Raw genomic sequence first — 21,527 nt, forward strand, 5'->3', positions numbered from 1 at the left:
ATCTGAGTACCACGATAGAGCCAGCGACTCTGAAACCTACTGAAAGAACAGAGACTGGACTGCTYACTTGTATGCATTTAGGTCACAGGGACCACTGGAAAAATGTTTCTTACCTGTCTGCTCTTAGCAAGAGCTGAATTGTCAAATGGCGATATTGTTAACAAAGCACGGAGGCCCAAAGTGCCTATCTCTGGAAGGCTCAGTTACAGCTGAAGAAGAATATTTGGAGGTTTGTTAGAAAAAAAGCGGCATCTTGGATAGACTGTCCCTTCCTCCCCGCTTTGTCTCTTCCCGCACAAAGAAGTGACCTTTYAAAATCTCTTATCTAGAAGCTTCAGTTTTAAAGAGCCGCTGACGCCTCTTGGAAAACACTGAAAAGCTCTTCAGAAACAGTTCTGCTGCTCCCAGTGTCCCGGGTCCCTTTCTTCCCTCTTTCACTGCTTGAGAAATTTGCATTAGAAAAGGTTGTTCCTTAGCAGCTTCCCTGTTTGCTGAAATCAGTCTGATGCTTCAGCAAATAGCTGCTCTTGCAGTGTTTGGGCCAGAGCCACCCACAACATCTTCTGGACCCGCAGGAAGCGGCTGGTGTAGAAGTGACTAAATGAGATTTCTCTTGGCAGGCCAGAATTTGGGACTGAGGAAGGAAAGGCCAAGTGGATCAAATGTTCCTGAAGTTGTTGATATCTAGGCTGAATGAATTTGCCTAATCAAGGCTCTTCTGGTGTGACCTGCAGCTGACAGACTGCTTTATCCCTCTTTTTGAGGAACGTTTCTTGACCTCAACCCCAGTCCTCCTCTCCAGGTAATCCAATAGGTGATGATGGTCTATCACTAGAGGACTGTTAGGGCTGAGTGGCTGTAAATCACAGTCGTATTAGACTCTAATGATCTCCCTTTGGGTGTAGCAGCTGCGATTTCTTTTGCTTGGTCTGCAGTTCTGCCAGACTGAAGTCCTGCACAAAAGCAGTCAGATTCTGTCTGTGGCTTAAACTTATGAAAATACAGTTTTTCCAGAGTCACATACATGAATTTTATACATAYGTATATGTATGTATACACACACACAAACGCATATATATCAAGTAACTAATTACAATATTAAAAACAATTAATGTCTATATATATACACAACATTTTTGCTACTAAGGCTTCATTTCCCTGAATCATACTATCTAAATAACTTTAAAAATATAAAAATGCTCTTGCATTACTTGTGCTTCATTAGAAGCATTTGTAGATGATGTTTCTAATGTATTTGTATCCCTGTTTGACATCAGTAATTACAGACTCCTCTGCCCACCTGGATGAAGTACGTCTGGTGCACCACGCTATTACAGTGCATGCAAGCATCAGGTGTTTGCAACGACAGTGGTGGCATAAGAGCTGACCATCAAATTCCTGATGCCTAGAAATAGGTACTGTTCACCAATGGCTTTGTTAAAGTCAGCCTGAGATACRTTATCAATGACTAAGATGTGGCACTAATGCAGTTTTATTAACTACAGTGCCAAGGGCTAACAGCGAGCTGTCCTGTGACCAGCACAAGTTTTGCGTTAGCGCTCGTGACTCCCGTTTGGACACGGTTTTCTTTCTAGAGCTGTAGCTCTCATCAGGCTTTTCTTTGTCGGCCCTCCTGCTGGTCAAGGGACGCCTTCAGCTAATTTTCTTCGAGCGAAACCTTTCAATGTTAAGTCCAAATGTCACTGCTGTTTTCCCGATGACTAGCTAAAGCCAGTGAGATATCATGTACAAGCAAATAATGCTGTAGTGTCTGAGCAATTCTTCCTTGTGATAAGTTATCCTTTGATCAAGTTTTCTATTTTTGTAAGGTTTCTATTGTAAGTTATTTTGATTCATGCAGCAAATCTCATATTCGCAAATATTAATGAATGTCACTACTGTTCTTTTTACTTGAGAGGAAGTGGTAATTTTTAACACATATCAAGCATATTATGTAAAACAAAGATAATTTTGGAAATACAAATGCGTGGTTAGTAATTAAGATTTGGTTACGAGACCCAGATGCCTTTATCTACACTAAATGTCTTCTTTCAGTCGTAATACTTTTCTGTTCCCCCTCAAACATGCACATAAACATAAGTTCCCACAACTCTCTCAGATTTTAACTGCTTTAGGACAATATTTTTCCTGTGAATGTGCTCATGCTTACTTGAAAGCACGTTACTAAGCTCAGCAGTACTATCATTATGCCTGAATTGCTTCTTTTTGTGTTAACATCCTCCAGACGGTCTCTCTAGAAACTAAAATAACAATTATATGCATACATGCATGCATATATATATATAAATATACAAATGTACTTATACATTTTATGTATGAATTACATATTATTATATAAACTTATTTTAAATTAAATATAAAATACAAATAAATACAAATATAATAAAGCTATAGACCCCCACCATGCCCATAAGGTTATTCTATATTTGACTTGCTTTTCCAAAGCTTTAGCTGAAAATGTTGGAACTACTTCTTCTAAAGTTGGACCAGTCTTTGGTTTTGTAGTTATTCTGTATTTATTTTCTTTATTTCTTTGCTGGACATTTCGTGGTTCAAGGTACTCAGTGATTTGTAGGCAAAGGAACCTGAATTACTGCAAAACAARAAATACCAGTGTAAGACAAATAATATATAAACTAAAGGATCTCAGTATGATTGAGTTTAAATCTGAGTTTCMGTGTTCTTATCAAAGCAGAGCCCCACAGTGACCCCCGTGTTCTGATTGCAGAACATAACTTGTAAATACTTGCTGCTTTTCCAACCCAACTGTTCCGCCCACTATCGCAGCCCTGACTCCTGAGCAGCATTAAGGGCCCRGGCTGCTGCGACACTGTGGTCTAACCCTTACCAGAGCTTGTGTCGCCGAAAGCATCTGTGCAGAGCACAGAGATGGGGGCATCAGGCAGACAGGGCCACTCCAGCCCTCTAAGCAAGAGTGTCCTCCTGGGAGAAACCCGTACTGGGAAGGGGAAGCAGAYAGGAAAGGTCCATCATGGTTGAAGTATTCAGGTCCTACAAGCTGGATGTAACAGAAAAATCTCCTGGCCTGTAGCCTAATGCRTGTTCAGGAGACAGGGTAGGTATCTAGTCCTTGCTGTGATTATGCCCTAGCTGGAGATCCTGAGGACCATAGCTGGCATCTCACATTTTATCCCAGACCTGTCCTTTTCCTCCTATTGTTTTTAATYGCAGAGATCATCCATAGAGCTGCTCAGAAAGCATGGACCAAATAAAGCCAGTGCTAGGCACCCGGAGGAGACTGAGGTCCAGCTGTTGGAAGGTAACCATTGCTACTGCCGTTGTGGGTAGCATGACAGCCCTCTACCTGGGGATCCTGCTGGGTGAGTGCACAGCTGAGTATGATGTTATTTCAGTTTACCTGTTCCAATAGAGAAATGGTCTGCGTATTTCACAGGCTTAGAGCAAAACCCTCAAATGTCTTCTGCTGAGGACAAAATATGGACAACTCATCCCACATACACATACACACACACATGCACACACACAGGCTGATATGTAGTTACTTCATATTTTTAATAGTATTTGATTCTCATGCACTTTAATGTWGCATGTGATCTATTCCTCTTTAATTTCCCCCAGTGACTCCCAGACTTTTTGTAGCTGGTCCTCGCTGCTCCAGCCATCTCCTGTCCACTGCCCCACTCAAGAGTACAACCACTTTTCTGCAAGGATGGGACCAGCCTGGAATTGCACACCCAGGCTGTACCCATCTACTCCTGAACCTTTGTCTCAGGCTCAAAAACATCCTACAGTTTTAAAGTTCAAATTAGATACAGATTCGGTGCAAAATTTTCCTCTTGCGTGTGTGTGGGGTAGCCCAGCATGGCTGTACGGCCCTCCCAAGGCACCACAGYGGTGGTCAGGGACGATCAAGCTGCTGAAAATCAAGGGGGTTTAAAGGACATGATGAGATCTGTGTTTCAAAGGGGGCAGCGTGGCCCCCAAACCTCCCTGTTTCTTTTGTGCCTCTGATAGAAACCTTCCCTCCCTGGCAGCCTGTCATCCTGCAGTGGAGACCAGCTTTGAACACACAGTGGAGCTGAGAGGGATTGCATTCAACAGCAGCTTGCAAACGGAAAACTCGGACTATTACAGGGTGCTGACGCCTGCTCTTGAGAGGCTGGTGAGTTGAGCCAGACTAGCCACACACACTGCAGCTCTGCAGTCCTAGGCTTAGCACGAGGCACAGCTGGGAGGCTACTGCGTAGCCCACGCTCCTTCATTGCTCGGGACAAGCTGTTGCAGTTCCCCAGAGACCAGCTTGGCTGTCCTCAGCCAGCAGAATCTGGAGAAAATGTCAAGAGCAGGAGAAGAACAGGCATTTCAAATATTGACAGGCAACACTGGGGGCTGAGCTGCAGTTTAAGAGGTGCAGTCAGTTAAAGGGGCCCTGAGAGACATCTGTGGACTGGGAAATGTGTGCTAAGGTCTGTTCCTTGCAAAAAAGAGGTGGTGGGAAGGTGTAAAGAAGGGATGTGCTGCCTCGTGCCCTGAGCCACAGTGGGAAAAGGATTACGCATGCTCAGGTGCGACTGACTCAGGAGCTCCTGCTACCTGTAGAGACAAGAGGAGATGCTTCAGATATCTCCAGCTCCCTGCAGAATCTCAGGCATCATCTAGTCCTATCTCCCTCAGGTTTTCTGCTTGGGGAAAACAGGGTGAGTGTGTGACCATCGTTCTTCACTTTGCAGTTTCTATCCAGTTTCCAGGACTCCCAGCTGGACTCGAGCTGCACTGGTTGCACCATCCTGGGCTACAGGTGAGTGTAGACTGCTCTCCCTTCAGACTGTGCAGGCTACCACACATATGTGATCTTGGTGCCCTGAAACAAGTTTTTTTGTTCAAAACAAGTAAAAAGAGAAACTGCTTTTTGGTCAAAGCTGGATTGCTTCTGGGATTGTGCGAATGTTCTGGATTCTTTCACTTGGAAACGCAGTCAGAGAGGGTGAGGAAAGTGGTCTTGTTCAATCAAAGTTGAATTTTGGGCCAAAGAAGAAAAACTGAATGACCGCTTCAACCCAGGCCACATCACCAGAGAATTTTGGGTCATGAATAATTGAGAAGCAGTTTTGTTTCTCCGAAGTTCTCTGCGGGCCACTAGCATAGAAGCTGAGACCAGTCATGCCTGAGGCCTGTCCCTTTTACTGACCATAGAGAAAAAGTGTCCAATGATTCTCTTTGTCTTCCAGCAGGAATGGAAACTCGAGCGTGATTGTCCGTTTCCGCCTCCACTTTGCCCCCCAGGATTCCCAGCCTCTGAGCTCTACAGTGGAGGAAGAAGCTCTCAGACATGGGCTGGCTGCTGCCCTGCGTGAGCAAGGTCTCTCCCTGGCTGCCTATGGGACTATATCCTCAGCTTCTCTTACAGGTATGCTCCTCCCATCATTGCCAGGAGACCAGAGCAAGGTGCTCCATGCAAGCACTGCTGTCAGCACAGGTCACGCTAACAAAACCACAAACCATTTCTCAGACAGCTGAACTGGCTCAGGGCTTTATCTTTAGATGCCGAGTCAATGCTTCATGCCCAGCAGCAATGATGTTAGAAATAGAACTGCTGTCAGGCACCCAAGCCAAACCTCCAAAAAGATGCTCTGCCTGACTCCAGTTCCTCCACAGTTATGTTGGCAGCGGGAACTCCTGCCTCCTGGAAAGATAGGATCCCACTTCATCATTTCACTTCCAGTCTCTTTGTAGACTCAGGAGACAAGCTCCAGCCATGGAGAGCCCGGCACTGCAAGTGAAGGCAGCCCTGCTGAGTCACGTATGTTCCTAGGCCTCCAAGTCTAGGGGATTTTTTAAAAAGTGCCTAGAAAATACATAGTTTCTGGGCTCCCCTGCAGTCACCTCCACACTCACTGCAATGGTAAGCAGGCTCCTGGGCTTTTGGGAGCCTTGCTCAGCCATCCCCAGCTGTAGGGTGCACAGGGGTACTTTGGCTTTAGGCAACTGCCATGGGTGGCTCCAGCCTTGGAGTCTGCTCCTGGGATGCAGCTCACTGCCACAGCTTTAGGGAATGGCTCCTTGTTCCTGGTATCACCCCCTCAAAAACCTGCAAGGCTGTGGACGCAGCTGCTCATCCACTGTGCCCTGCATCCACCACGAAGCAGAGCAGATGTCTGCTAGCTGGACAAGGGTCCCAAAAAGCAAAATGGGCCAGGAGCTCACTGCAGGGGGTCTCCCCCTACCTATGTGACAAGGAAAGCAAGAGCCAGGAGCAGGAGATGCAGCAGAGCCTCTGCCAGCCCTGCCCAGGAGCAGAGCAGTCACGAAAGCCTGCAGCTCCTGCAACCCCAGCCTGGGTCACCTTCGTTGTCTTCCCTTCCCTCCACTTTGTTGCAGGCCCAAGCGAGGTTTCTCCATACAGACCTGGACTGAAAACAGGTAAGAGCCAGGCGCGTGGGAAGAGCTGTGTGCCCTTCCAGAACAGTGATATACCCCGGCTCCCTGTAGCAAAACTGCACTCTGCAAGCCAGATTCCTCTTTCCTTCACAAATCCCCGGTGTGCCTGATTGACTACTGATAGGAAAGGTGTTTGTGCCCCTCTTGCTCATAACAGGGCTCTTTTCTCTGTCCACCCAAAAGTTTAACCCCAAGATGCAGTCAAGCTCCCAGCTCCACCCCAAGGGGACACCAACACCACCAAGAAACAGAGTGTGCAAGGACACGGTGGTGGTTGCCATTGGGGGAGCCAGCGAGATGGCCACTGAGAGGGCTGCAGAAGCCACATGAGTGACCCAAGCCTTGCTGTCCCCAGAGAGATGCCCTGGAGACAGGTTTGCTTGCCACAACACCCAATGTGTGTGGAAAGGAAACCCAGAATGTGATGGCCAAAAGGACTGCTCTGACGCCTCTGATGAAAAGGGCTGTGGTGAGTCTCTCACAGCAGGTYTCCTGCGTCAGGACATAGGTTCTCTGCTGGGCCACAGTCCAACACTGCAGGCCTCAAAAGCTGTAACACCAGTGGGCTTTCTGATCACTGGTGAGAGCCAAGGACAGGGCACAGTTTGTTAGGCTGATTGAAGATGTCCACATCAGGATGAAAGGAACTGTACCATAGAAACACCTCAGTCCCTCTGCCAGCTGTGAAGGGGAACGATAAGACAGGGCTAGACTGTTATATTCTCATGAATCCCATACACCCAAGCTGCAGCTCTTGCAAGGGTCCAGGCGAGCAACTTCCAGCAATGCCACAAGAAGCCTGGCCGCAAGGGCATGCCCAGCCCCATCTCAACCCACCCTGGTAGCCTGGAGCTCAGACTTTCTTTGGGTCTTGATAATTACAGCCGAGATGTGGCTTGGTCACAAGCATCATCATCAAGGCAATAACTGGAAAAGACAAGTAAAATTAGAGTGCAAAGACCCAATGCCCTGCAGCCATCTTCCACCATCACTGCTGGAGACAGAGAGCCCCTCGCACTGCCTTTGTAATGTTATCAGTCCCCTAGGCATGAACCTGGGGAAGGCAGGACACCAGTGATCTCCAGGATGACCCTACTATAGATGTTGACAGGGATGCAGGTCCAGGGACTAGCCCATATGCTCCTGGTGGGCTGGAGGGCTGCATAAGCCTTGCGTGTCCACAGGCTTCTGGGAGCAGCTCAAGAGACAGTGACTGAACTTGGAATACTACCCAAGACCTTTCTCTCATGATTGGACTTGCTTTAAGGGGTTTCAGGGATGATCCCATGATGGGTCAGTGATTTGCAAGCCCTTTCCAGGATTGCAGGTTAAAGCCTGCTCTCCTGTAACAGCCATAGCAATGCCCTGATGCTCGGGTATGTGCTGGGAGAGGCTGGGAACGTGCGCTGAGCTGAAGCAGATTTTCCCGCTTGCCCCAGAGAGAACTTTGCAACACGTGCCTGGTTCTCCCTGTGACAGGCTCCAGCTGCAGGATTCCAATGCACTTGCACAAGCTCTCTCCTGCCTTTCAGAGTGTGGGAGCCGTCCTGCCATGCAGACCGCCACCAGGATAGTAGGAGGCTCGGAAGCATCCCGAGGGGAGTTTCCATGGCAAGTCAGCCTGCGAGAGAACAATGAGCATTTCTGCGGTGCTGCAATCCTCACGGAGAAATGGCTGGTGTCTGCCGCTCACTGCTTTACTGAGTAAGTTCTAGGCAGGGTCCTTTTCTTGCCCCATTTCCCAAAGCTGCCATCTCATAAGGCTCTTGCTGTGCTCAGACTGCTCAGTCGCTGTTGGTTTCCTTGCCCTACCAGATTTAGCCATGGGAAACTCGCGTCCCGAAGCTGATGATAGCCGGGGCACAGGCAGGACAGGGCACCAAAAGGCAGGGAGGTGGCATCACCTGCAGGAAGCACATCAGCTGTGGTTTGCAGGGCAATTCTGCTGGCTGCAGGCCTGCACAGTCCTGTTTGTGTGTCTTCCAGGTTTCAGGACCCGGCCATGTGGGTGGCTTATACTGGGACCACTTCCCTCAGCAGTACAGATAGTGGCGCAGTGAAACTGGGCATCGCAAGGATCATCTCACACCCCTCCTACAATGCGGACACAGCTGACTATGATGTGGCTGTGCTGGAGCTGAAGAAACCTGTGGCCTTCACTAAGTACATCCAGCCCGTGTGCCTGCCAGATGCTGGGCATCACTTCCCCATCAGAAAGAAGTGCCTCATCTCTGGCTGGGGCTACCTCAAGGAGGATTTCTGTAAGCAAAGTCTGGCGGGCAGTGGAGGAGGCATGGCGGGACAGAAGCAGAGCAGAAGCACGCCGGGGAAAGCTGGAGAAGGGCAGTGGGGTTGTGCTCTGGCCAGGCAATGTGGGCTGTAACACAGGGAGCTGGTCCCACCGCAAGACTCCGTGGGGGGAGCTCACAGTCACGTCTCTTCCGTTTAGTGGTGAAGCCAGAGTTCCTGCAGAAAGCAACAGTGGAGCTGCTGGACCAGACGCTGTGCTCCAGCCTCTACAGCCATGGCCTCACAGACAGGATGCTGTGTGCTGGCTACCTGGAGGGGAAAATTGACTCCTGCCAGGTGAGAAACTACCCGGGGAGCTGGCACACCTCTCCAAATGAGGCTTTTCCTTTTCCTTCCCCATATGCACTCGCATATTCAGGTGGCTCTTTTGGCTGCTTAGCTACTTTTCTCTATTTCCTGAGTTGTAAAACAGGGCTGATGTTACAGACCTACCTGGCAAGTCCTCTGATTAAAGTCATTTTACCACTGGCAAAGGGCAGCAGTGGAAGCTAAAATATCCACAACAGTTTTTGATGAACAGCTTGGTGGTTTCCCTAGTTAGCATTTATCCAGCCTGAAATTGCATGTAGTCACCTGGAGAAAATCCTGACTTTCACAACGTATGGGGAGAAAGCACTTTGTTGTGAGCCAGGGAAGCTAAATCAGAGTTGCTCTGCTGCTTCTGCTCCTCTACTTAAAGACCTGCTGGCAGCAGGACTGCTAAACCCCCCAGCTTTTATTTTTATGGAAAAGAGACAGGAATGCTGCACCCTGGCAAACAGGTGCAGAAGAAAAGAAGAAATATTAGATGGGAAGTGGAAGARGAAGAAAAAGAAAGGGGGGAGAAAAAGCAAAAACATGTGCCCACCAGCAGAAATGAATGCTTGAGCCAAAGCATGAAAAGCCGTGAGAGGAGGAGAGTGATTTCCATGGCTGTTCCTGCAGTATTACAGGTCATCCCAAACCTTCAGCCACTAGCAGAGCCGCTGCACTTCTGTGGTGGCAGCGCTTCGAACTTCTGCAAATACTCAAAAAACAGGTGCAGAACAAAAACACTGGGGTAGGAGACAAGGCTGAAAGGTTTGAGGTTGGACAATGAACTCAACCTATCCTTCCTTACCACACAATCACAGAACGGTTGAGATCAAAAGGGATTTTAAAGATCATCTAGTCCAAACCCCCTGCCCAAGCAGGGTCACCTACAGCAGATTGCCCAGGAGCCTATCCAGACAGTTTTTGAATATTTCCAAAGATGGAAACTTCACAACCTCTCTGGGTAACCTGTGCCAGTGCTCTGTCACTCTCACAGCTTATATTCAGATAGAACTTCCTGTGTTTCAGTTTGTGCCTGTTGCCTCTTGTCCTATCGCTGGTCACCACTGAAAAGAGTCTGGCCCCATCCTCTTTACACCCTCCCTTCAGATATTTACACACATTGACAAGATCCCCCCTCAGTCTTCTCTTCTCCAGGCTGAACAGTCCCAGCTCTCTCAGTCTCTCCTCATATGAAAGATGCTCCAGTCCCTTCATCATCTTAGTAGCCCTTCACTGGACTCACTCCAGTAGCTCCATGTCTCTCTTGTATTGGGGAGCCCAGAACTGGACACAATACTCCAGGTGTAGCCTCATCAGGGCTGAGCAATGGAGGAGGATCACCTCCCTCCACCTGCTGGCAATGCTCCTCTTAATGCAGCCCACCATACCATTGGCCTTTTTGGCCACAAGGGCACATTGCTGGCTCATGGTCAACTTGGTGTCCACCAGGACCCCCCAGGTCCTTCTCTACAGAGCTGCTTTCCAGTAGGTCAGCCCCCAGCCTGTACTGGTGCATGGGGTTATTCCTCCCTAGGTGCAGGACCCTTGTGAAGGTCCTTGTACCCTTCTGGCATATCAAGGGCACAAGGTTACTGCTTAATAGCAGGTGGTCCTGCTCAAAAGGTCCACCCAGAGGAGCACCCAAAGGACAGCACAGGAGATGCTTTGCTCATCACTAGGATGGAGATCAGCAGAGGTGAAGGGGGACTRCACAAGGACAGAGGGATACAGACTAGTGGAGGTATGCTGAGGGCAGCCAGAGCAGGCTCAGAGCTTAGCCAGAGAAGGTTCACCATCCGYGCTTCTCTTGCAGGGTGACTCTGGTGGGCCCCTGGTTTGCGAAGAACCATCTGGCAAGTTTTTTCTAGCAGGAATCGTGAGCTGGGGAATTGGATGTGCTGAAGCCAGGCGGCCCGGGGTTTACACTCGTGTTACCAAACTCAGCGACTGGATCTTTGATGCTATTTCTGCCTTCCCCACCTCCATAACACATACTGTCCCACTAATACACTCCAGCACTAATAGCAACATGGTCACCTCTGAAGATCTCAGCAACATCAGCACTGGAGCGATCCCCAGCACTTCACCAGCCCCAGCCGCCAGCAAGTCAGCTACTGCTTCCAGGCCACAAGGTACGAGGTGGCCACAGGGTGGGTGCAACAGGGCAGAAAGAGGGGCTGGTACAGGTCCAAGTGTAGGGTTTACTCTTCCACTGAGCTGAAATAACCTTTGTCAGGGTGACACACACAACCCTCAGCTTAAGTGCTAAAGGCCAAGGCTGCCCCAGCTTAGCCCAGAGCAGAGTGGCCAAGTCACTTGGCACTTGTGTGGACAAGTTTCATGGGCTCACTTGCTTGTGCAACTGAATGTGTAATTTTGTGCCCAGCACCAGGCTCCAGCAGGCCCAGGACACCTGGCAGATGCAGGGTACTAAGACTCACCAGTGTCTGATACTGCTTAACATGTTGACCAGACACTCACTCTTCTTTGCCACCCAACAATCTCCCAGCAGTTCAAGTTCAACAGCTGCAACTTCACAGCAGCTATGTATCTTCTCAATGAGGGGAGGTTTCTTCAGGAGGACCTGTTAGCTCCCAGGAGCCTCCCAGCAGCTCTGCAGGGAGATACAGATGTAGGGCATTTTTCTAAATTGAGGATTAACTTTCTATCTATCTGGAATGGCAGGGCTAAGGGGCACAGAGCTGCTGATTACTCTGCCTTCAAGAGAGGCACAGGCTTAAGGGCTTGCCAAGAGCAAGTCTCGGAACAGCAGTTAGGGTAAAGGCCATGTATGGCTGTGCCCGGCCACCATCAGAAATCCCCAAGATCAGCAGACAGGGCTTGGGCAGATGCCTCAGACTTTGGCCCTGACTTGTCCCTGCCCAGACTTACCAGCCAGAGAAAGCAAAAGTGACTCCTTACTTGTCTTCTGCTAGGAGTACTCACAAGTCATGCTTTGGTTTTTATTCAGAGTGCGGAGGACGACCTGGCCTCTCCAAACCCAGCAAGATTGTGGGAGGAACGGATGCTTCCAGTGGAGAGATCCCCTGGCAAGTCAGCCTGAAAGAAGACTCRAGGCATTTCTGTGGAGCCACCATAATTGGGGATCGCTGGTTGCTGTCAGCAGCTCACTGCTTCAATGAGTAAGACCCCATCCATACCAGGGTAGGGGAGGATGGCAGTGCCTGTTGCTGTGCTATTCCAGTTTGCTTGGCCATTGACACAGACCTGCACAAGTCTACAYGGCCGTGCAGCCAAACCCACAGCTGTGGCAGTGGTGTCACCAGTGAAAAACAATAGCACACACTGGACACCAATTTTCCTCATGGCTAGAGGTTAATCGTAAAAGGGGTTTTGTAGGGAGGCTGGCATGAGGCAGGGAAGGGTTAAAATGTCCTGGACAGGGAGTGAGGACAACATACCTGGGAGGGGTGGCAAAGGGCAGGCTCCATATGACAGTTTCTAAAAGAAAAGTAACAGTTCTATGAGGAAAGGCCCCCTACGTAGGTTTTTTTTTTTTTTTTTAAAGGCTCTAATATAAGAAAAACAGAAATACATGGTCCACTGTTACAGGGGAGGTGGCCAGTTCAATCCTGCATGGATCTGTTAAACAGCAAGAACCCACAGAGTCATAAATGACCTGGCAAAGGAAATGAATAGCAACAGAACAATGTTTGTAGAGAAAAAAAATTCCAAAGGCAGCACAGGTGGGGAACCAACTAGGAAGAGTTTCAAGAGGACCTTATGTATTAAGTAGTCAGGCAATAAAATGGCAGGTGAAACCCAAGGCAGGCTAGTGTAAAGTAAAGCCTACAGCAAAAAAGCAGTGCTATCTGTCTGCAGAGGATGGGCAGCTCTCCATCAACTTTTACTGTTCAGAAAAAGAGGTGAGAAATACTGTGGCTATTGCCATGAGAAGAGCAGCTCCATGCACAGTTGCAATCAAAGAGCAAGTGACCGCTAGTAATTATTAGAAAAGCAACTGAGATCACCAGTATGTTGCTGCATAGATCTACAGCAGACATAYATCTCAAATACTGCATGTAATACTAGAATATCACATTGTAAAGAGGATAACAGAAGGTACAGAGGGTAATCCAGGTGTGGAACAGCATCCTTAACAAGCATGACAAAATAGATGAGACTAGATTTGGGAAAAGAGACAACTGGGTGGAGAGTGTGTGACAGGGTCTATAAAATTATGAAYAGCACAGAATAAGTGTTTAGGGAATGCCTTCTTACTATTTTTATAAGATATCAAATGAAACCATCAAGAGCAGGTACAAAACAAGCAAAGGAAAGCAGTTCTTCATAAATGTCATTAAGCTGTGGAACACCTCACCATGAAAAGTGTCAGATGTTTAAAGTTTACATGGCATTAAAAAAACAAACAAAGAAAATGCAACTCTAGAGAAATTCAAGTTAAAAAAAAAAAAATCCATCCAGGCCTACTGAATACAGACACCATCTGTGTGTCAAAACATTCCTGAAATAACAGCTTCCTGGAGGCTTGGAGAGCATTACCACACGCTTACCTGCTCTTCAGGAGACATCCACTATGCGCCACTGTTGGAAACGAGTTCTTTGGGCCTGACTCCTTAGGGCCACTCTTGTGTGTGCTGGGCTCTGCTTTGGTGAAGTAAGATTTCAAACACTGATGATTTAAAGTTGCCTGTGATTTAAACAGTTAACGAGCTCAGAATTCATGCTAGAAATGTGTGTGTGAGCATGTATGTTTAGGTTTATGTATTTGCAGGACAAACCCAGAAGAAATCAAAGCCTACATGGGAACTACGTCACTAAATGGAACAGATGAGAACACAGTGAAAGTCGATGTAGCAAGAGTGATCCAACATCCCCTCTTCAACCCTATCATTCTGGACTTTGATGTTGCTATATTAGAGCTGGCAAGACCCCTTGTCTTCAACAAATACATCCAGCCTGTCTGTCTCCCACTTGCTGTGCAGAAGTTTCCTGTTGGCAAAAAGTGCATCATTTCTGGGTGGGGAGACACCCAAGAAGGCAACGGTAAGCAGTGATGCTTTACCAGCTGATTTACTCTGGAGCACTGATAGAGTCAGTGGCAAAGCCTGTACCACTGCGACCCAGAAAGTCCTGGGAGCATACAGGAGCCTGTAACAGGGACAGTCAGGAACTCGCAGGAACATGGGAGCCAAAGGCAAGAGTAAAGGCATGCAGAACACTACCTCAAATTGCAGTTATTTAGAAGCCGCCAGCAAACAAGAAAATAGAGATATCAGCTTGGCAGGAACCAGGAGTAACCAGCTGGGCTCCCCTAAATAGTTTTCCCATATTAAGCAATGGTGGATCATTGCCTCAGTGGCCTCCTGTGGATTCCCCAGCAGGACAGTACATCTGCCTCAGTGACCAGGCAAGGCTTTGTCACAAAGATTTTCCAAGCAATTAGAAAGAGTTAGGACCCAATTGTAGCAAGAGAGATTGAAGGTGGCACATGTGCTACCAAAGAAGTCTTACTGTCCCTCTGCAGTCGGCAAGGAGCCCGCAAACTGTCAAGATAGCAGAAAACTTGCTGCCTGTGCCCAGTATCCTGCACACAGGTAGAAAACTGTGCCCTGGTAAGCCAGGAGCTTCAGGGCTGCAGAGTCAGCTCTTATCTGGGATTAAAGCCTGTTTTTCAGAAGTACCTGTTGAATCAGTCTGAAGACCTTTAGCTTCCACTTCCCTCTGCTGCACTCACTAATCCCTTTGTTTTCTTGCAGTCACCAAACCTGACAGCCTGCAGAAAGCCTCTGTGGGCATTATAGACCAGAAGTTCTGCGACTTCCTCTATAACTTCTCCCTCACTGACCGGATGATCTGTGCTGGCTTCCTGGAAGGGAAGGTAGACTCATGCCAGGTAGGATGTTTCTCCACTCCTCCACAGATTGCTCCAGAGAGCTGGACTAATTCACAGTCTCAGCATTGCCTTGGGAAATTTTTACTGAGCTGCTGCAGTCAAGTTGTAATCAACACGTACCTTACGTCAAAAAAGAATGGCCCGCTGCCCTAGAGCTTGAGAAAGGTAAACGAAGCTCCATCAAGTTGAGCAAGACTTAAACCAGAATCTTGTTGCTCCAACTTGGGAAAACTGGAGCTCTGGATGAAACAGTCTCTCCTCCTGTGGCAGTGAGACAAAGTGGTAGTGGTTGGCTGCTCTCCTTCACAGAAAGTTGCTGCCAGGAGCAGCTAACTTTCATGCCAAATGCCATTCTGTGTCTGTGGGATCAGGTTAAGCCATTGACCCCGGTTTCAGCCCCTGTTCACTCATGTCTTGCATGCACTGCATGGGAGCACACAGCCCCTCTGGGCTGGGTGGGGGAATCTTCAGAGACTGGAGGGAAGGGAATTGGGTGCTAGCTAAGCCCTCCCAGTGTGGCTGAGGAGCTCCAGGCAGACCTGTCTTGGGGAAGAGTGGGCTGAGCAGTCACTGTCTTGCTTCTCCCCCAGGGAGATTCTGGTGGGCCCTTGGCCTGTGAGGAAACCCCAGGCGTGTTCTACCTGGCTGGCATTGTGAGCTGGGGAATTGGATGTGCCCAGGCTAAGAAACCTGGCGTGTACTCCAGAGTTACCAAATTCAAAGACTGGATCCTGGATATCATGGCACAGTTGCCCACTCCAGGCACAGACACCTCTTCCAGTTCAGCTGTCACCAGAGCTTCCACCGCAGTCCTCCTCACTTCCCAGCCCAGCACAACAAGCCCAATCAACAGAACCACCCTGAAGGTGAAGACCACCACAACCAGGAAAGAAACCTCCACAGCTCTGAAAACAACTGGGCCTGCCAAGCCCACCCAGACCCCAGGTAAAAGTTCACTGATGACCAATTTATTGACATGCTGGTAGGTGACCTCCAGCCCCTGGCATGGAGGCTACTAAGCAGGCCTTGGGTTATTGCCTTCCAGTGGTGCCTTGTACCAGCCTCACCTTCAAGTGCTCTAGCAAGGTCTGTATTGGAAAAACAAATCCCGAATGTGATGGCATTGTAGACTGCAGCAACGGCTCTGATGAGCTCAACTGTGGTAAGTACTCCTTGGCCGCATGCGACTGCCGCTGACCCTTATCCCACAATACTCAGACTCCACAATGCAGCCCTCGTATACTTCGGCCCATCAACCTCACATGGGCTCTCTTGGGCCCCAAGCTGTACCACTGGGATCCTGGGCCAGCCTCTGCTCATCAGCACCCTGGAGCTCTTACTCAGCTTGTGAGAGTCAGGAGATAAACAAGATAAATCTGGACAAGCGGGGTACAAATTTTCTGCCAGGRAATGTGGCTTCTTCTGTTCTAGAAACAGCTGTCCAGTTCCCCCAGCATGCAGGTCTTCTGCCCAGCCAGTCTGCTAGTACAAGTTGGCATGACAGCTCTGCAGAATGTGGCAGCCTAAAACACACACCTTGCCATCGCCAGGACTGCTCCTTGGGCTGCGCTTGCTTGCACCTTTGCTCTACGATGGCTCAGCCAGCCCATCCRTATTTCCCCTCCTCACATAGCAAGTCCCCAGAAGATGTGATGTGTGATAACAAGGAAGAGCTTCCAAACCATACCACATCTGCCAAGCCTTGTCACTGGCAGCTAGAAGAAATTCATCACATCCTACTGCCCTGTCTATGTCTCCCCAAAAGGCTGCCCCATGGCAGGAGCCATGGAAGGAGGACAGACCTCCCTCATCGCTTACAGTTACTTAGCACACTGTTGCCTCTTTTTCTGTCCCAGACTGTGGCTTAACTACTGCTCTGGCCTTCAGCAAGATCGTGGGTGGCAGCACTGCAGCTCGGGGAGAATGGCCGTGGCAAGTCAGCCTCTGGCTTCGGCGGAAGGAGCACAAATGTGGGGCTGTCCTCATTGCTGACAGATGGCTGCTCTCTGCAGCTCACTGCTTTGATATGTAAGTCTGAAATGGGCTGGTAAAGCCTGCCTGCCCTTGGCCTCATCCCCACCTGCCCACCTGCCCTTCCCCTTCCTTGCAGTTTAGCACCACAGCTGGCAGGCTGTGCCCCCCTGGAAGCACACACTACTTACCTGCAGGGACACGTCTCTAATAAGTCCTAAGAGGAATGACTATGTCTGCARTATGATGGAGCTGGGAGCCTTGGCCTCATAGCTTATGGCCATAGCACATCCCAGCCCCGAAGCAAGTGGGAGAATGGCACTTTTTGCTAAGCCATGCTCCTAACAGCCAGGTTTGCTCTCTTTCTGCAGTTACAGTGACCCCAAAATGTGGGTGGCCTTTCTAGGAACACCCTTCCTGAATGGCATCGACGGGAAAGTGGAAAAAATATTCCGTATCTACAAGCACCCTTTCTACAATGTCTACAGCCTGGACTACGATGTGGCACTTCTAGAGCTCAACATGCCTGTCAAGTTCAGCAGCACCATCAAACCTATATGTCTCCCAGATATTTCACACGTTTTCCATGAAGGAGCCAGATGCTTCATCACAGGCTGGGGCTCCACAAAGGAGGGAGGTACTGGCTGAGAGGGCTCCCTCACACACATGAYGGCCATGCTATCTACCCTGTGACCCTGTGCACCCATGTCTCCCACTCCACTGCCCCAGCACCACCCACGCCAGGCTGAACCCTGCAGGAGATACCAACCTGGGCAAGGTCTGGTGTCACCACAATCTCCTCTCCAGACACCAAGGACTGTACCCATCCATTACACCTCTACCCTCTTGTAGTCTACCCAAGCTTTCTACAGGCTAGCCATCACACTCCCCCATCCCTGTAACAGCTGTTCCAGCTGTGCTCCCACAGGATGAGGACCACCCTTGCTCTGCTGGGGAGGAACCAGGCCTGGCTCACTTTCCCAGTGCAGATCTCTCCCTCTGACAAGAAAGTAAGGCAGCAGAGACCCCACTCCCACACATTCTGCTGTTTCTGACATGCTCAGCACCAGGCTAACAGCAATCACTTGCCTCCTCAGGTCTCATGTCAAAGCATCTGCAAAAAGCAGCAGTGAACATGATTGGAGACCAGGCCTGCAAAAAGTTCTACCCTGTCCAGATCAGCAGCAGGATGGTGTGTGCTGGTTTTCCACAGGGCACCGTCGACAGTTGCTCAGTGAGTGTGACAACAGCAAATGCTGCTGCTGGGATAGAGCAAACTTGTGGCAAAGGTCCCTGGCCACATTCTCTCAGGAGTGCCTTGCCCTGCCTCCCTAGCTCAGCCATATCTGTTCCTCCATCTCCACGACCTGTTGCTATCATCTAACTCTATCCTGCACATACCTTGCTCTGTGACAAGTTGGGGAAACATATAGTAACACCAAGCAAGAGGCCACGGGGATACCATGGAGCCCATTCTACAAGCCCTCTTCTGCCTCTGAAAATGCTCTTGCACGTCCCAAACCCCCAAGCTCAGGTTGTGCAAGCAAATACATCACTGAGCAGCCCTCCGGTTGGGGAGCAGGCTCCTGGGGAGGTGGGAAACAGGACAGCAAATCCTCCCATGTCCCAGAGATCACAAACATCTCAGAGCTGGGGCGCTGGGCTGGGCTGGCTTGGCTGCCTTTTTTGGCTTGATACAGGACCCTTTTTGTCTCTCTGCAGGGTGATGCAGGTGGGCCCTTGGCATGTAAAGAACCCTCAGGGAGGTGGTTTCTAGCAGGAATCACAAGCTGGGGCTATGGCTGCGCCAGGCCGTACTTCCCTGGTGTCTACACCAAAGTCACAGCTGTCCAGGGTTGGATCGCACAGAACCTCAAGCTCTGAAGCTGCACTTCTCCACTCAGGGAAGGAGACAAATGAGAGGAGTAATTGCCAGGGGATGCATTAACTCCTCATTTCTTGCACATTTTCTTGATGCTGCAAAGGGGTGAAGATGGCCTACAGCTGCAGGTGTTGAGCAAATGCCAGCATTGTGTGACCACTGCAGTCTTGACACCAGGGCATTTGATAACTGCTTTGCATAGAGAGGTGCAATTCTAGAGGATTTTCTATAAATAAATGAGGCCTGTCCCATCTTAAGACCTGGCCAAACATTCTATGCATTAAAAACCTAGCCTGTCAAGTAAAGGAGTGCCAGAAACATCRGCCAGAGATTTATGTAATTGGCTTATCTCTTGTCTACGAGCTGTCATCCCAAAGCCAAACCAAGAGACAAGGAGMCTTTGTCCCAGCCCTGAGCTATGCCCTTGCAGAAGCCTCGAACCTCATTGCCTTGATGGAGCTGCCATGTTGTGCAATGTTTTTTTGGAAAGGGTATGTACAGTTTCCAGACTCCATCAAGGTATTGGTAGTTACGATTAAGCTCAGTAGCAACCCACTGGCTCACCATTTGGTCACAACGGAAGCTAGGACTAAAACACTTGAACTTCAGGCTCTTCAGGCTCTCACCTCTACTAGGCAAGCAGGACAGGCTTCTCACTCCCACAGCTACCTTTGAATAAGGTACCTAAATCAACAAAGAATAAGGCATAACCACACGGACTACTGTTTTGCTTTAGCTAAGTGGAAAGAATTCAGAGCGCCAGGATACAAGTCCATGTATCCAGTACATTCAATGGAGAGTCCAGTCCCACTATAGTAAGGCACACCAAGACACCTATGTTCACAAGTAAGAAATGCTGCACGGCTCACATGTCAGGTCCCACCCAGACGTAGACATCTCCTCACAGATTTGAACACCTAAGCAGAATGCCAGTCAGTACCTCAAAACCCTTCCTCGACTTGGCACTTAAGCTGTGCATTTGGGTATGGCAAGAGGTTACTTCTTTCCCAGCCCAGCTGGCAGTGAAACCCACCACTTTCCTAGCTAGAGCCCTAGCAAGGTGAGCCCTAGCAAGCCATGGCTGGCTTTCAGGCATGATCACACAGCTGGAACTTTTGTGGGATGCTCCCTCCTGCTGAAACTAGACTACTGCACAGCCAGTACACAAAATTCATGCAGCCATAAAGAGAAGCAAAAAGGCCCTTGAAAGAACATGCTGGAAGTTGCTGGAAGGCAACTCATTTTCAAATATTTATTTTACCCGATCTGGATGTGAGATTCCAGTTTACCTTCAAATTAGTCTGAGCAAGCATTTACCTCCTAATAGATTATCTTATGTGGGGGCACTTTAGTTCCTCTATAGAAACCACCACACTGGAAGATTAAATGAAATCACATTCTCCCACATCCCCTTGAATGTCCTAACAACTAAGGAAAAGTCACCCTCCCAGCCTGTCTCTGCCCCAGCAGTGAAATATTTGTGTGAATACGGAACAGCTTCAACACAAGGGATTTCAAAAATCTCACTACAGAGAGACAGGCACTTTTAATCTCCAACACACTCATCTTCCAGGGGCTGTGCACACTGCAAGTCACACAGCACAGACTGCCCACTCCAGGAGAGGTGYGAAGGCTGAGCACAATACAGTGCTCATCCCCAAAACAGACCAAAGTCCTCTGCTGCAGAAGTGCTCCTGCTCAAAAAATGAAACCTAGACAATAGATAGGCTCCAAGATGAAACACCTGTGCCAGAGCCAAAGCAGAAGTCAGAGTACAGAAAAGCATACCCACACAATATATATATATATACATATTTTTTTCCTATGAAGAAATCAGTCTATGTAGTTTTTCAACCCTTTTCACCCACAGTCTATCACTCCCCAGCTGTGCTTTACAGTTACTTACAAGGCTGTGCAGCCCTGCTCCCCAAAGCACTGCTTGAGCTGAGTCAAAGCCTACAAGCCCCTAAGTAAGCTCCACATACAGCTACATAAACACAAAGGAGGAGACAGATAGCGAACTACAGCCTATGGAGCATCTTACAGCAGCTTTTCCACTTACAAAAAGAAACTGGGTAACTTCCCAAWAGCTGGGTTCACGCTTGCTTTCTGGGGAAGGGGACTGCGTCACTGGCTTGGCCTCTCTTTTCCACAGAAGGCTCTTTGCCTCTTGCAGCCCTTTCAACAGGGCTTTATCAGCCACTATATGCTCTGGCCAGTCTGGACTGCCGGGAAGGGCATGAGGCAAACCAAGCAGCCCACGGTGACTCTCAAGGCTGGAAAATTCGCCGGCTTCTGGGTTCGGTGCTAATAAAAGCCAAAGGATGCAAAAGATTCAGTGAGGGTTTATTGCTCTGCCACAGCAGGGGCTGGAAAGGCAGCAGGATTTCGCCCCCAACCGCACGGACTGGCCGCTTGTCCCTTCCCCGCAGGGTCCATCCCTGGTGCTGGAGCCGAGGCGCTTCACATGTTGGCTCTCTCCCGCTGCAGCCGGGAGTTGTAGGCTCGGGAAACCGTGTTCCAGGCGTCCATGTAGCGGTCCATGCACATGGCGATGCACTTCTGCGGCACAGAGGGCCCTGAGCGGCCGCCCCGCCGGGAGCCGCGGGGAGGCCGCCCGCGGGGGTCCCCCCGTCTCCCCCGAGAGCGCTCACCTGCTCCGAGTTGTCCAGCGAGCCGCCCGGCTTGCCGATGCACTTCCGAAAGCACTTGTCCGTCATGCGCTGCGGAGACAGGCCGTGAGAGGGGGCC

The 21,527-nt window shown here is 49.4% G+C and overlaps 2 protein-coding genes across 3 annotated transcripts in view; one reads left to right on the forward strand and one right to left on the reverse strand.

Moving 5' to 3' along the window:
• The first annotated feature begins 3,241 nt into the window (after positions 1–3,241).
• Positions 3,242–19,688, forward strand: TMPRSS9 (transmembrane serine protease 9). 2 transcript variants are annotated; one of them, XM_026068984.1, is made up of 18 exons: positions 3,242–3,362; positions 4,038–4,165; positions 4,734–4,801; positions 5,232–5,410; positions 6,382–6,423; positions 7,974–8,145; positions 8,428–8,702; positions 8,891–9,027; positions 10,859–11,177; positions 12,017–12,188; positions 13,802–14,073; positions 14,787–14,923; positions 15,514–15,868; positions 15,969–16,085; positions 16,780–16,951; positions 17,266–17,531; positions 17,992–18,128; positions 18,617–19,688. In XM_026068984.1, the coding sequence occupies exons 1-18, from the start codon at positions 3,242–3,244 to the stop codon at positions 18,776–18,778; spliced, it is 3,231 nt and encodes a 1,076-aa protein (XP_025924769.1). In that variant the 3' UTR covers positions 18,779–19,688. The 2 variants fall into 2 exon arrangements, with proteins under 2 accessions (XP_025924769.1, XP_025924770.1); XM_026068985.1 differs by having other exon boundaries at positions 5,235–5,410.
• Positions 19,689–21,101: 1,413 nt separating this feature from the next.
• Positions 21,102–21,527, reverse strand: part of TIMM13 (translocase of inner mitochondrial membrane 13) — an 864-nt gene continuing 438 nt past the window's right edge. Inside the window, exons 2-3 of the mRNA XM_026068986.1 lie at positions 21,431–21,499; positions 21,102–21,338 (exon numbers count right to left, since the gene is read on the reverse strand). Of these exons, the coding sequence (XP_025924771.1) occupies positions 21,240–21,338; positions 21,431–21,499 (168 nt within the window). The 3' untranslated portion in view covers positions 21,102–21,239. The remainder of the gene's footprint in view (positions 21,339–21,430; positions 21,500–21,527) is intronic.

This window comes from Apteryx rowi, unplaced genomic scaffold (assembly GCF_003343035.1).
Source record: "Apteryx rowi isolate R43461 unplaced genomic scaffold, aptRow1 scaffold_283, whole genome shotgun sequence".
Taxonomy (NCBI): Eukaryota; Metazoa; Chordata; class Aves; order Apterygiformes; family Apterygidae; genus Apteryx; species Apteryx rowi.